Source organism: Pinus tabuliformis, chromosome 3_2 (genome assembly GCF_031772625.1).
Source record: "Pinus tabuliformis cultivar Carrire ecotype Pingquan chromosome 3_2, CPIR1, whole genome shotgun sequence".
In the NCBI taxonomy this organism is placed as follows: domain Eukaryota; kingdom Viridiplantae; phylum Streptophyta; class Pinopsida; order Pinales; family Pinaceae; genus Pinus; species Pinus tabuliformis.
In genome coordinates, this window is record NC_142302.1 from 1,192,446,818 (window position 1) to 1,192,460,127 (window position 13,310).

Consider the following 13,310-nt stretch of genomic DNA (forward strand, 5'->3'; position numbering starts at 1 on the left):
TTCTCACAACTCTGCAACTGGTATAGGTTCGAGCTCATCTTCCCGACTTCTCTTGGTTAATATGATGCGGTTTAGGTGACTAATGAATTTGCAAAGCGCATAAAGGACTATGTTTATTTATGTCGAACCCGAAGTTTTTGTAGTGAATGATATGTTTAGACCACTGGATATAAATTCCAGTTTTGGAATGTAATAATTTCTTTGTTTTAAGTCTCTAACCCTTTGGGAGAGACATAGAAGGGTCTCTCGGCCTTAACTTGGCCTTTTGACAAGAACTCTATTTCTTATTAAGTTATGAATCTGGGTTTATATTATATTTTTACACAGTCGTGTGTGTGTGTCTATATATATATATATATATATATATATATATATCTTTAAAGGTTTGTTTTTTATATCGGTCTATTGAAAGAATGGTATGTGTTTTCGTATTTTGGTTATGTCAATTGTGCTTAACTTGAAACACTTTATCTACTTCAATTTTGGTTGACACACCTCTGCGAGAGGGTTGTTATTGTTGAGAATCGTTCTACTTTTTCCTTATAACGTTGTCGTTTGTATTATAGCAGTAACCTCATGAATCGATATTTCTTGGTTGAAACTAGAATTCAACTTAGGGTTTCATTATACCTTCTATCGATTTCTAAGGGTTTGGTCTGTTCTTGTCAAATGACCTCTTTCGTCCGTCTCTAGCTTGCAGAGGAGGTAGATAAGTTGACATGAGGACAAAATTTAGTTAACGTTGATATATGAGAGATTATACATATATTTTGATTGGTCCAAAGTTAATAAATGTGAGATTTCATTATCGATTTGTTCTTTATACTTTTCTGCATATTTATATATATAATCTTGACAAGAAATGCTGAGTATGAGAGGTTTCATGCTTGTTGTTTGTTGACATTTCTGAGTACTAATTCATATTTCTCTCTACATATTACTGATTTTATTATTGCATCTTTATCACTGAATATGGTTTTTTTACAAATTCATCTTTATCACTGAATATGATTATTTTACTGATGCATATTTATCACTGAATATGATTGTTTTGCTAATGCATCTTTATCACTGAATACGATTGTTTTGCTAATGCATCTTTATCACTAAATATGATTGTTTAATCATACTCCTAGAAACAAATAATTTCTCACTACGTAACACCATCCTGTAAATATAGATTAGAATACTTATTTGTTCCAAACTTGTAAATGGGTCAACCCAGCTTCATCTGGAAAGTCTCTCCTAAAAGCCTCGAGCATGGTGATTATCTCCTGTCTCTCCCTCGAGCACTTTCTCTCTTCCACGCCTCGATTTTATCCAGTTACAACTAGCGCCTTGGGCCTTAGGACTCCACGGTCCAGCCTCAAGTCTTGCACTCAGATGACTATCAACGAGTAACCTCCCACTGGTCTCTGTCTCCTAGCTCCATGATTGTTTCTCTTCACCCTTCTCTCCTTTTTCAGGAGAGAGGTGTAATTGTTTCTTTATTAACTATATCTTTTAATTAAGACAAACAATTATATTATATTAACATGTCCAAATTCCTAATTAATGATAATTAAGTAATCACTTGTTATTTGGCTTCCAATCTCAATCAATATCACAATATAAAATAAATACAATAAATCATACAACCAAATTTAATAACCATAATAAATCTTCCCTAAAACCTAGAGTGTTACACTAAACAAATGTAAAGAAAATATATAAATAAAATACAATACAATCAACAAACAAATAGAAGGAAAATATATAAATAAACTACAATACAATCAACATCCACTTCTTAAAAATATTATCTATATCCCTATGGATATGCAATTCCAACCTCCTCCCATTAGCTAACTTGCTTTTGGAGTCACTTGACGTGAGTTCATATCATAATTGTAATAACTTAACCATAAATAGTATTTTAATGGTGAGAGATTATAAGGTAGATGTATTATTTTTTTTGGGAATTAACATAATATTTAATGAACATAGTAATACCACATGCCCAAAAAACCATAACTCATATTCATTTTATATATATTCATGTAACATTCTTTTCAATTAATCAATTTAATTAAAATGTTAAAAAAATAAATCTCAACTATTATGAAAGTTAAATCCTTAACAATTAAACTAAAATTTAAAAAATCTTATTCCAAAATAAATATAACTATTAGCTTAATAAATACCATATTTTAAAATTTAAAACAACCTACATAACAAAATATCATATTTTTAAATTCAAAACAAATAAAAATATATAACAATTAAAAAATACTATATTTTTAAATTTAAAACAACCTCCATAATAAGTATCATATTTTTAAATTAAAAACAAAGAAAAATATATAAAATTTAATATCATATTTTTAAATTCAAAACAAAATATATATATATAAAATTTAATATCATATTTTTAAATTCAAAACAAAAAAAATATACAAAATTTAAAATTTTTAATAATAAGTTAATAATAATTTAAGTTTATAGTCATCTGAAAAAACTTTTTTCCACCCAAAAAAAAGCTTGCCAAACAAATAACCCAACTCTATATAAAACCCAACTCTATATAAAAATTTCGCTCGAAGAAAAATGATTTCCACTCAGTTATTTAATTACTAAAATTTAAATTCTACTTGGTATATCAATTTAAGTTCTACTGTATTTAAAATCTAATTAGGTGTCCCCATGGTCCCACTCAAAGTGGGAGGTTCGTAATGAAAAAGATTAACCTCAAATCAACAAAATTAAAATTAATAAACATAACAAACTTAAAATTAAAAACCATTAATTGTAACAGAACTAGAAAGATGCTACGTCCACCTGTCATTGTCCATAAATTAATAAACATAAGAAACTCAAAACTAAAAACCATAAATTGTAACGAAACTAGAAACTGCTACGTCCACCCGTCATTGTCCATATTTTGGATTCAAATGCATCCTTGATATCACCATTACATTGTTAGATACAGTGAATGGATATACTCATTCTTACGTACGTACTAAAGTCTGAAACCTTCCAAGTGTGGTTGTCATTCTTAACGTCGCGTCCACATAGAAGTGCTTGCAGGGATATAACGTCACTTGGGATCTATGGAGTGGGTCACAGTGTATTCCCCGCTGTAATCAAAGGAACTGGAAGAGATTCCACCTGCATAAACGTACCTAGCATGGTGACTTCCACGCGGAGGAGCAGCTGCTTCAGACTCGTTTTGGTTCGCTGCGTTCAGAGATTCTGCTATGGATTCCAACTCCATCACCACATCCTTCATCATTGGACGATTAGCCGACTCCTCCACGCAGAGCAGCGATAACCCTACTAAGCTTTGAAGAAGTGTTTGAGAAATTAGAGAATCTCTGAGAAAGGGGTCGAGTATTTGGCGTCGGACTGCATTTATTCCACCAGTATCCATTGCAGTCTTCAACTCTTGAACCAGATATTTTCCTCGTTCAACTAGGGGTGGCCGAGATGCTAGGAGTTCCATTAATACCACGCCAAAGCTGTATACGTCGCTCTTCTTTGTCAGCAGTTGTGAGTTGACATATTCTGGATCGAGGTAGCCCTGCGCAAGCCATTGATTTTGACATTTGCATAAGCAAAGACTAGTTCAACCCTAAGCTATGTGTGTTTTATGGGTGATTCCACCAAAACTTATGATAATAACTGAAGGCACCTATTATTTGATAGGTTGTCAAAATAAACTACATATCTAGAACTGAAAATCATATTAAATGGTGTCCAATGTCCATACATAATTTAGATTAGAAAATAGCTTGCAGGCATCTCAGATATTGTTTACCATACTCAAGTTTTATACAAATGGGCTTCTGCATTTGCAAAAGTGTGCATGATTTAAGTGGGACAATGTTGATACTCACCATGGTCCCTTTGACTTGAGTTGAGACGTGATCTATGATCTCTGCTTCTCCAATAAGTTTGGAGAGTCCGAAATCTGATACCTTGGCATTCAGATTCTCGTCCAGCAAGATGTTGGTCGACTTCACGTCTCTGTGTATAATGGGTGGATCTGCATGGTCGTGAAGATATGCCAGTCCCCTCGCTGCCCCTAATGCGATATTGATCCTCTTGCTCCAATCAAGACGAATTCCAGTTTTACCTGTTAGTTGGACAGACAAATCATTATTTTCAAATCGACGCCACAACTCAGTAAAAGAAACAGAAAATAAGTGTTGGCAGCAAACTACCAGAGAGGTTATCTCTAAGGGACCCGTTTGGCATGTATTCATAAACAAGTAATCTGTTCCCTTCCTCAAAACAAAATCCAATCAGTGCCGTCAGATTTTTGTGGTGAACACGAGACAACAATTCTAATTCGTTCTTAAATTCTGAAACACCCTGCTTGGACTCTTTCTTCGCTTGTTTCACGGCCACCATCTCTCTGCCAACGGGCAGAATCCCTTTGTACACCTGAAAGACGACACGGGGTCAAAGATCAGATTGTCAAGATACTCAGAACAACATCTGAAAACTTATCCAAGGGCGGCGTGCTATTTGCTCCTCTTAAATCTGGGATCTGTGAAGTAGCCCAATGTTCTGAAGCCTATATAGGTTAGGACATAGTTTCCTTGTGTTAATATTAAGCATCACACACTAAAGGCAACCAATATGACCAATATAGGGAGCTATTAGTCTATGAATGAGTGGGGCAGTATATACCACTCTTTGGGGCTGTATATACTATACTTTAGATTTAATCAAATATATTATTGGACAGGTGTTATATACTGTTTCTGCTTATTAATGGATAGCTCTATATATTATTTGTACTAATTCAGCATTATATACTAATGTTATAATTGGTATAATAAATAATTTGATTTAGGTTTTTATTTGATTGACTGGTGGAATGGCAAAGGCGGTGGTATGTGGTATAGTAGTCTTGTTAGAGGGAACCATCCAGCCCGTAAGAACGGGGTTGAGCTGCAGTCTCACGGACTAGACCAAACCTCTGCGAGTTGATTTAAGACTTTTTCATATTATCTAGAAAATAAAGATTTTCCAATAGACAAAATAAAAAACCCCTGCCATAGCTTTGCTTGATGTTTAATATTACCCCCAAAAAAAAAACTATGTCAACATTTTTGCCGGACCAAAACATTAAATAACTTTCCACTCTCACCCTCTATACCTGTATGTTGGGTATTTTTTAAATGGGAAATACCAAAACCAACTAAATAACCAACAGAGACAATGCTCTGTTTCCTCTGTCTCAGGATCTTTATGCACAGGGAAGCTTTTAAATAAAATTACTCAGAACAGAGTATTACACAGCCATACAAAACATTTTCTATTGCTTTTTAAAAAAAAACTGTTACAAACTTCATCCTCTTTTACTGTGAGGGATTTTCCAAAAACAACATTCAACCAAATCTCTTTTTCACCTGAGAAATTACTGTGCTGGGTTTACTGCTGTAAAACCCCTTTTTTTACATTTGCTGGTGTAAAACTATTTTTACACATACTTCTGTAAAAATATTTTACACATACTGCTGTAAAATAAATTTACATATGGAACTCAAAACATTATGTGTCTTCTTCACTTCGTTTGGACAACATCAAAAAAAATTTACATTTCAATCTCTGTTTTATAATACTCCATGTTTCCTTTTTTACATTGTTGTAGCAAGCCCTTCTTTTCTTTTGCGTTGCTCCCAGCTTTACATTGCATACCCAATAAAACAACATAACATAGAAATATATATATTCGCTGCTGCGTTGTTCATATTCTTCACAAAAGATATCAACACAAAATTTGTGCAAAATTAAACATACGCTGGTGTGCAACAAACACAGGCTGAACTCCTTATGCACTGATGTGCATTCTTCTTCTTTTTCGCTGCCCTGTTCCTTCCATTTTTTTTACACTGCCATATTACATTTCGCTACTGCTTTGTTTTACAATAATATGGTCAACACAAATTACAACACTTATCTGTGAGGGCACGAGCTTACATAATATATATATATAAAAACATATAAAAAAAACATGGCCCATAATAATATTAAAGGCCCACACCTAAACTACGTACATGCATAAAAATATAATAACGTGCCCATAACCATTTAAAAGGGCGTTCACCAAAAAACTGCGTCAAGCATTAAAATCCATTACTCTTCTACGGCGGTCAACAGGAGAAAGTCGTTCACTCCACGCAAACATTGATTTGACGCAGGCGGGCAGCAGCGTCCAGGATCGACGGCTGACAACACCCAAGGAGATCGGACGGCGGAGGTGAATATCGGAAGCCATACAACTGCTGAGGTTTACCTCCCAAGAACGTGACGTTGCGTTACGTCAGGTCAGAAACACGTGGCGGCTCCAAATTTTCTCGGGTTGAAGAGTACGGAGATTCCCTTCCCCGGAAACTGGCCCGAGAACTCTCCGGCGGGTTTGCTCGACGATTTCTGGCGTCTGCGTTGAAATTACGATTTCAACACTGTAGACATTCTTCACAACCAAAATTTTAAATAACTTTCCACCCTCGCTCTCTATATCCTTTAGATTGAGTTTAGTACATGATACTTAATATTTGCAGAAACTAGGTCAACATTCTGCCTGACCAAAACTTTAAATAACTTTCCACACTCTCCTTCTATAATATGTGTAGAAACTAGGTCAACATTTTGCCGGACCAAAACATTAAATAACTTTCTACCCTCTCCCTCTATATTGTACAGATTGTGTTTAGTGAATTTAATACATGTTGCCTAATATTTACAGAAACTAGTTCTACATTCTTCTGGAACAATCTATTGAATTCTTATTTTATTGTAAAGTGACACCATAGCAAGTTCTGTACCTTGCCGTAGCCTCCAGAACCAATCTCATTATCCATGGAGAAGTTATTAGTAGCCAGTTTCAGTTCCTGTAGCGAATACACTCTGGTACCTTTCAGTTTTGGAACATCTCCACTATCTCCTCTGCTTGTTACATCCCAGGAAGCTGAACCCAAAAAACAATCCTCAGTCCTAACACGAAATTTACATGGTGAAAGATAAAATAAATTACTTGAAAAAAGAAATGATAAATTACCGAACGGATTTGCGGCAAGAACAGCTTGTGCTGCTTTCCTTCTTTGCCGTAATGCGTAAATCCCAAGGGCAATAATGGCAAGGACCAACACTGCGGCACCAACTGCTATTCCAGTGATTGCCCCTGAACTTAAACCCTTCGACCCCTCTGAAATGAGACAACGGGAAACCTCATTTCCAGGTCAAGCAAACGTCTATTAAATAATATAAATGTCCATCACAAACCGAGAGATAAAGAGGAAAAGTGAAATGTCCCACCGAGCAGAAAGTTGTAAACTGCTGGTTTGAAATAGTAGGGTATAAATCCAGCTGGAGGAATGTACGTTTGATTGCTGAAAGCTAAACCAATCTTTAGGATTTCCGATCGTTGAAAATTCTTCCTCCCGAGCGGTGGGAAAAGCCGTACTTGTATATTCAGCTGCCCGTAGACATCAATCAACATGCAATAGATATATACTGACCCCTTTGTCAAGTTTAGTTGGGTCCATAGAGAATTCTCTAGCTTGTGAAATCTGGTAGCATTCGTCAAACTCGAAAAGGAGGGAGATCTGACGACCATGGTGCCCACATACGGCGTTGCACATTGACAAGTCTGAGGATTAACTGCCTGTAAATCCTCAGTGCATGGGGTATAATTTCCACACTGTGCTATATCAGTTTGGTAGGAAACCAATTGAAGATCTTCTGTGTGGCATGCTGGGCCACTTGATATAAGTGGGTTTGAAATGCAGACAGGATTACCTTCAAGTCTGCGTTTGAAAACATGAACCATTTGAACCTTAACATAAGAATCTAAATAGATTTAACCATGAACTATGTCACAATTTAGGGTTCTCAAGAAACTGTCATATTGCTTCTGCGATTATCCCCTCTCCTACCATGTCTTCTGTAATGGTTCAAATTGTCAGTTTCAACTTCAATGAAAAAAGTTGCACGCCATCCTAATACCATACAGCACAGAAAAAGAAATCAAAATCTATTAGATTAGAGGATTATTAAGAAATTTCTTACAGCAAAGTTTCGTTATCGCTTATTCCAAGGGAGATGCCCATGATGTTGTTGTATCGAAGGTCTATCAATTCGAGCTGCTGGCTGACATTGGATTCTATTCCCAGAGATCCGTCAATAGAATTATTTGAGAGAATCCTGCGCCATTCAAAAACAAGGATTACTAACTCTTCATGTCAGATCTTTAGCGTCATTTTAATATTGGCAGCACGGCAGAGAAAATAGTGAATACACTCACACTGTCTCAAGTTGTTGCAAGCTAAAGACTTCAGAAGGAAGTTGCCCATTCAAGCTACTGTGTTCCATCATACTATTGAAAAAGGAAAAAGGGATAGAAAAACCAATTAGTTTGACAAATAACAAAATACGAATTTAAGCCCTTGTTGACCACTGATCATAAAGGCCATAACTGGCCATATCTTTGTATCGTAGTTTTTTAATTGCTAGTAAACATCAAGTCCCTCGAACTTACATAGTGGTCAATGATCCTAAAACAGATAACCAGGCTGGTACATTGGATACCTCGAATGAGTTATTACTTAGGTCCCTGACAATTACAAATATTATTTTGTAAATCTTCAGTTGATAAAATGATTGGCTTAATTAGCTAATTTGAACATTACTTACAGGTACAGAAGGCTGTTCAATCCGGATAAGTCAGGAATAGAACCGTTGAGTTTATTATTTGATAGACGCCTAGCAAAATGCACAGAATCATGAGTACATATTTTTCCTTGATACAAAGCTATAAAACCTATGAACAGTCCAAATACAGTCCAGAGTTGACCTTACAATTGAGTAAGTTCTCCTAGTTGTCTGATGCTGGACGGTATTTGACCTTCAAAAGAATTTTGATCAAACTTCCTGTCAATCATTACAAGATTTCGATGGTCACGTGTTTTGATATTTAAAACTGAATAAACTAAAAAGGATCGTATCTGAGACTCACAAGATCTCCAAGGTTGAGACATTTCCAAGAGTAGAGGGAATCTCCCCGCTAAACGAATTGCCATCGAACAGGCTGTGCATAATAATGATGGAACTACTGATCAGCTTCTAATTTGAATGATATAGTTTCATGTGAATTGAATTGAATTAAACCCTTATGGTACTTACACATGTTTTAGGGTCATATTTTTATGGAAAATCTGTGGTGGAATCAGTTCACTGAATTGATTTTGACTAAAGTGGCTTGAACGGCCAACGACAATACCACCAATGAGTTAGTTCACGTTTCAGTATAAACCATGCATATAAGCCACGCTCGCAAATATAAAATAATACTCACAAGTGACCGCAACTAACAAGCCCCTTCAGCTCTACTGGAAGTTGTCCGCCAATGGAATTGTTGGTAATGTCGAACCAGTAGAGTTTGGTAAGATTACCTAAAGAAGGAGGAATATTTCCGCTTAAACGGTTCGAATTCATGTCCCTATCAACGACAATGACGGTTCAGGAGCTCATACTTTGTACTTGTCTTCTTGTTCATAAAATTGAGTGTTTGATTTACTTACAGAGTAACGAGCTCTCGCAGGTTGCCCAGCTCTGGTGGAATGCGCCCAGTAAAGCTACAGCCTAGCAAAATCCTAAAAGAGAGCTAGAGATTAGTCATCAACCAAATACCAACGTTCCAATCATGCGATTATCAGAAGGTTTAAGATGCTTACAATCTCTGAAGATTTTGCAAATTTCCTAAGGTAGTCGAAATCGGTCCTCCCAAGCCTGGATTGTACGATAAGTCCTTGTAACGAAAGTTCGGTCCAGTCATCCGCATATAGTTTTTTATCAAATTTTTTTTTCTTCTTCGAGACAAAACAGGTTTATATTTACCATTTTTGAGGAAGGTAAATATTGGGCACAATGTACTAAGTTACTGTTTATTTATTTTAACGATTGAATATGAATATGAAAAGGTAGTGAAAAAATTATTAATTTAGTGCATGTATTTAATATTTGCTTTCGAAAAGAAAATATAAATATAAATATAAATAATTTATCAAAAATTATGAATTTTGAATATAATTATTTTACTAAAATATTTATTAAAAATTTTGAATTTTGAATATAATTATTTTTAAATAATTTATGTAAATATTATGAGAAAAACACTAAAACACTTATCAAAAATTTAGAGTTTTGAATTTAATTATTTCTCAGTAAAATTTTAAATTTGTTTTTATAGAATCTTGCAAGAGTGTAGTGTAACTGTGAGTTGAATTTAATTATTTCTCAATAAAACTATGAATTTCTTTTCATACAATTTTGCAAGAGTGTAGTGTAACTTTGAGTCTAACTTTGAGGAGCTTATGTGATTTTGGATTTTCATGTTGATTTGTCAGGGATTTTAGGACTTCTTAAAATCTAAAGCTAAGTTGTATAATTAGGTATGTAACTATCTAAGTTGTATAATTATGTATGCAAGTTGATATGTGTAACTATTAACGTGTCTTTTACTTAACTTTGTTACTTTAATAAGTAAATTAAAGTTTGTTTAATGTAGATTTTTATATTATAATTAGATAAGTAATAAATTTAAGTTGTATAATTATGTATGTAACTAAGTTAATATGTGTTTTTTTTATTGAACTTTGTTATTTTTGATATAGTTGTTTTATTATTATTATTATTATTATTATTGAATGTCAGTAAATTAAAGTTTATTTAATGTAGGATTTTATATTATAATTAGAAATGTAATTAATTTAAGTTGTATAATTATATATGTAACTAAATTGATATGTGTAATTAAGTTGATAGGTGTTTTTCACTAAATTTTGTAATTTTTTTAAGGTTTTTTATTAATTAAATATTAATAAATTAAAATTTGTTTAACCATTTAAATTTAAAAAGAGTGAAGGGATCTCTACTTGAATGGTTCATGAGACACAATACTTGGTAAGGTTTTGCAAATGGGGAAGCAAGGTAAGTGGGCTTGATTGTGCGGAACAGTTAAGCGTTGTTAAGAAATGGAAAAGTCTACTTCTTCACCCTTCTAAGTCGACTATTCAAAAATCATGAGAAATTAGTCAATTAGGATTACCGAAATTAGTCAATTACAACTACTCAATTGAATCCCAAAAACAATCTAATATAATTTTATATATTTTTATGACTTTTTCTGAATCATGAAATTTAAAATTTAATTATTTTATATTTTTAAATTCATATTTTATTTATTGTTAATAGCCATAGCCATTATTACTACATATGAACTTGCCCACTAATCACTCATTAAGAAGAGTTTGAAGTCCTCGCCCACTGGAATGCAAAAAATCGCCAATCACAACTTGCACGGCATCAATTCGACCACTCATAGGTTGCTGTGGCGAATCCTGTGAAGGAATCTGGTGAGCACTGACTGTATTGCCAAAACCTATCGACATTCACCAGCTGTGGATCACATCACAAGGCTGTGCAAGTTTACACTATACTAGAAGAAATTTTCAGTTAGATGTGAGCACATCTAACTGACTTTATATATGGCTAAATTACTTTATATATGGCTAAATTTTGACATCAATATTGACTTTACTCACTAGGTAGATTTATAAGAATTTTTCACCTACATCTAAGTGGCTTTATAGATATTGTAAATTGTGACATCATTGTTGACTTTACTCCATGGATGGTTGCACGAAATTTTCAATCTACACAACTATCGTTACCCACATCTTTGGGTTCTGTCAAAGACACTGATAATTAATGTTTCATAACAATGTAACTCTTATAAACTTTTCATAAGAATTTATACAAGATAACGTAGCTCCTTTGGTAATATTTTGTATCTAAACTGAATATAGATTTAGTATAAGCCTATCAAAACAGGGGTTTGATATCTACCCTAATACGTAATTTAAATTTTACATGGGGCTTGTTGGTAATGTTGCAATGGTTTTATTCGACTTACAGATATTGTAAAGCTGAAAGATATCCAATTTCAAGGGGCATCGGTCCTGTGAGATTCATTGAAGCCAAAAACCTGTAATAATTTTCCGATGCAATGATTCGGTTAGATAGAATTAAAAACTCATCGAGAAAGTTCCAAAAATGGCATACATATCCAATTAGATGATAAGATAGTGTTAATATGATATGAAACCAAGGTGCACATGAGAAGACTTGCAGTGAAGTTATTTGGGAACCGGTGCAGGAAACGCCATCCCAGACCGAACCGCAAGGGTCTTGGCCTTTCCATGTCGGGGGCGTATTTCCCCATTGCAGTCGCACCAGTATCATGTTGTTCACTGAGCACATGAAGCTACGTTATCACCCATTTGCAATATTAACAATTTTTTTTTTTTTTTTTTGGCAGAAAATCATTAAATGAAATACAGATTTAATGAATACTCGACAACAGCGCTCACCATCTCTGCTGACTGTGAATCCTGTGGTAATACCAAATGACGCTGACAGCCAAGCTGCGACGAGGAGGAGGAGTGAAACGGAGGTCGAGAGGCGAGACATGGCTGATCCTTCAAACAGAGAACACTAAACAGGAGACATGTAATCAGATATTTTGTACTCTCATCTCTTTATATATTACACCGAGTTCTTCTCGTCTCGTTATGTCATGAACCGGATAGACCGCTACGCCAACTGACTTGGTCTGAAGTACTGGTTGATGAAATAATCATGAGATAAGTGGGAGCCAAGGTTGGAATTTATTATTTTACAAATATTTGTATACATCTAATTTTAAAAAATCTCATCAAAATATGGAAATTTACGTAAGATTTTTATAAAATTTGGAAATTTACGTAAGATTTTTATAAAATTTTGCAATTTTGCAGAAAGTTTTGAAAATTTGGGTTATATATATATGTAAGACTTCAAGATTTTGGGTTACTAAATTTTTGATATTGTTGAATTTTTTTTACCTTAAAAAATATTCAAATATTTATATTTTTTATTAGATTCTAATCCAATAACTCAATATCAAAATATTTTTTAGCAGATTTTAACCAAATAACCTGATATTTACCGTGTAAATAAATTTGTAGCCTTAGTAAACAACACCTTTGTATACAAGTATCTTTATCTCAATTGCCAATTCCTCAAATATTCAACAATAAAACAAACATAGACGCAGTCATCCATGTCCGTCCAATTACTGCGCCAATGTCCATCCGATTGTATACTGTCAACGGAACGACCGTTTCCACCTAGACGTTTGACACTTTCATGACCAGTCGAACGACCATTTCCACCTAGACGTTTGACACTTTCATGACCAGTCGACTAGTCGAGGCACA

The 13,310-nt window shown here is 34.2% G+C and overlaps 3 protein-coding genes across 3 annotated transcripts; all 3 read right to left on the reverse strand.

The window, feature by feature from the left end:
- Nucleotides 1-3,001: 3,001 nt before the first annotated feature.
- Nucleotides 3,002-9,087, reverse strand: LOC149184988 (leucine-rich repeat receptor protein kinase HPCA1-like). Its single transcript, XM_089415508.1, has 12 exons — nt 9,008-9,087; nt 8,851-8,922; nt 8,686-8,754; nt 8,531-8,605; nt 8,297-8,368; nt 8,062-8,196; nt 7,309-7,799; nt 7,052-7,198; nt 6,819-6,961; nt 4,203-4,425; nt 3,876-4,114; nt 3,002-3,559 (listed from the first exon to the last, which is right to left on the reverse strand). Exons 1-12 carry the CDS (start codon nt 9,085-9,087, stop codon nt 3,077-3,079), a joined length of 2,229 nt encoding a protein of 742 aa, XP_089271634.1. The 3' UTR covers nt 3,002-3,076.
- A 255-nt stretch (nt 9,088-9,342) lies between these two features.
- Nucleotides 9,343-9,826, reverse strand: LOC149184989 (uncharacterized). The gene is made up of 3 exons (XM_089415509.1): nt 9,726-9,826; nt 9,573-9,644; nt 9,343-9,490 (listed from the first exon to the last, which is right to left on the reverse strand). The coding sequence occupies exons 1-3, from the start codon at nt 9,824-9,826 to the stop codon at nt 9,343-9,345; spliced, it is 321 nt and encodes a 106-aa protein (XP_089271635.1).
- A 1,456-nt stretch (nt 9,827-11,282) lies between these two features.
- Nucleotides 11,283-12,546, reverse strand: LOC149184990 (leucine-rich repeat receptor protein kinase HPCA1-like). Its single transcript, XM_089415510.1, has 3 exons — nt 12,423-12,546; nt 12,168-12,302; nt 11,283-11,431 (listed from the first exon to the last, which is right to left on the reverse strand). The coding sequence occupies exons 1-3, from the start codon at nt 12,520-12,522 to the stop codon at nt 11,283-11,285; spliced, it is 384 nt and encodes a 127-aa protein (XP_089271636.1). The 5' UTR covers nt 12,523-12,546.
- Nucleotides 12,547-13,310: the final 764 nt, after the last annotated feature.

Bases quoted from the DNA above. Each gene is read 5' to 3' on its own strand.
- LOC149184988 (XM_089415508.1), bottom strand. From the start codon at position 9,087: ATGCACAGCCTGTTCGATGGCAATTCGTTTAGCGGGGAGATTCCCTCT. The intron at 8,755-8,850 runs GTAAGGTCAACT...GCATTTTGCTAG, and splicing joins CTAGGAGAACTTACTCAATT to GCGTCTATCAAATAATAAAC. The intron at 7,800-8,061 runs GTAAGAAATTTC...TTTCAAACGCAG, and splicing joins AGCGATAACGAAACTTTGCT to ACTTGAAGGTAATCCTGTCT.
- LOC149184989 (XM_089415509.1), bottom strand. From the start codon at position 9,826: ATGACTGGACCGAACTTTCGTTACAAGGACTTATCGTACAATCCAGGC. The intron at 9,645-9,725 runs GTAAGCATCTTA...GCTCTCTTTTAG, and splicing joins TTGCAAAATCTTCAGAGATT to GATTTTGCTAGGCTGTAGCT. The intron at 9,491-9,572 runs GTAAGTAAATCA...TGTCGTTGATAG, and splicing joins CTGCGAGAGCTCGTTACTCT to GGACATGAATTCGAACCGTT.
- LOC149184990 (XM_089415510.1), bottom strand. From the start codon at position 12,522: ATGTCTCGCCTCTCGACCTCCGTTTCACTCCTCCTCCTCGTCGCAGCT. The intron at 12,303-12,422 runs GTGAGCGCTGTT...TCATGTGCTCAG, and splicing joins ATTCACAGTCAGCAGAGATG to TGAACAACATGATACTGGTG. The intron at 11,432-12,167 runs GTGCACCTTGGT...GAATGTCGATAG, and splicing joins TTCACTGCAAGTCTTCTCAT to GTTTTGGCAATACAGTCAGT.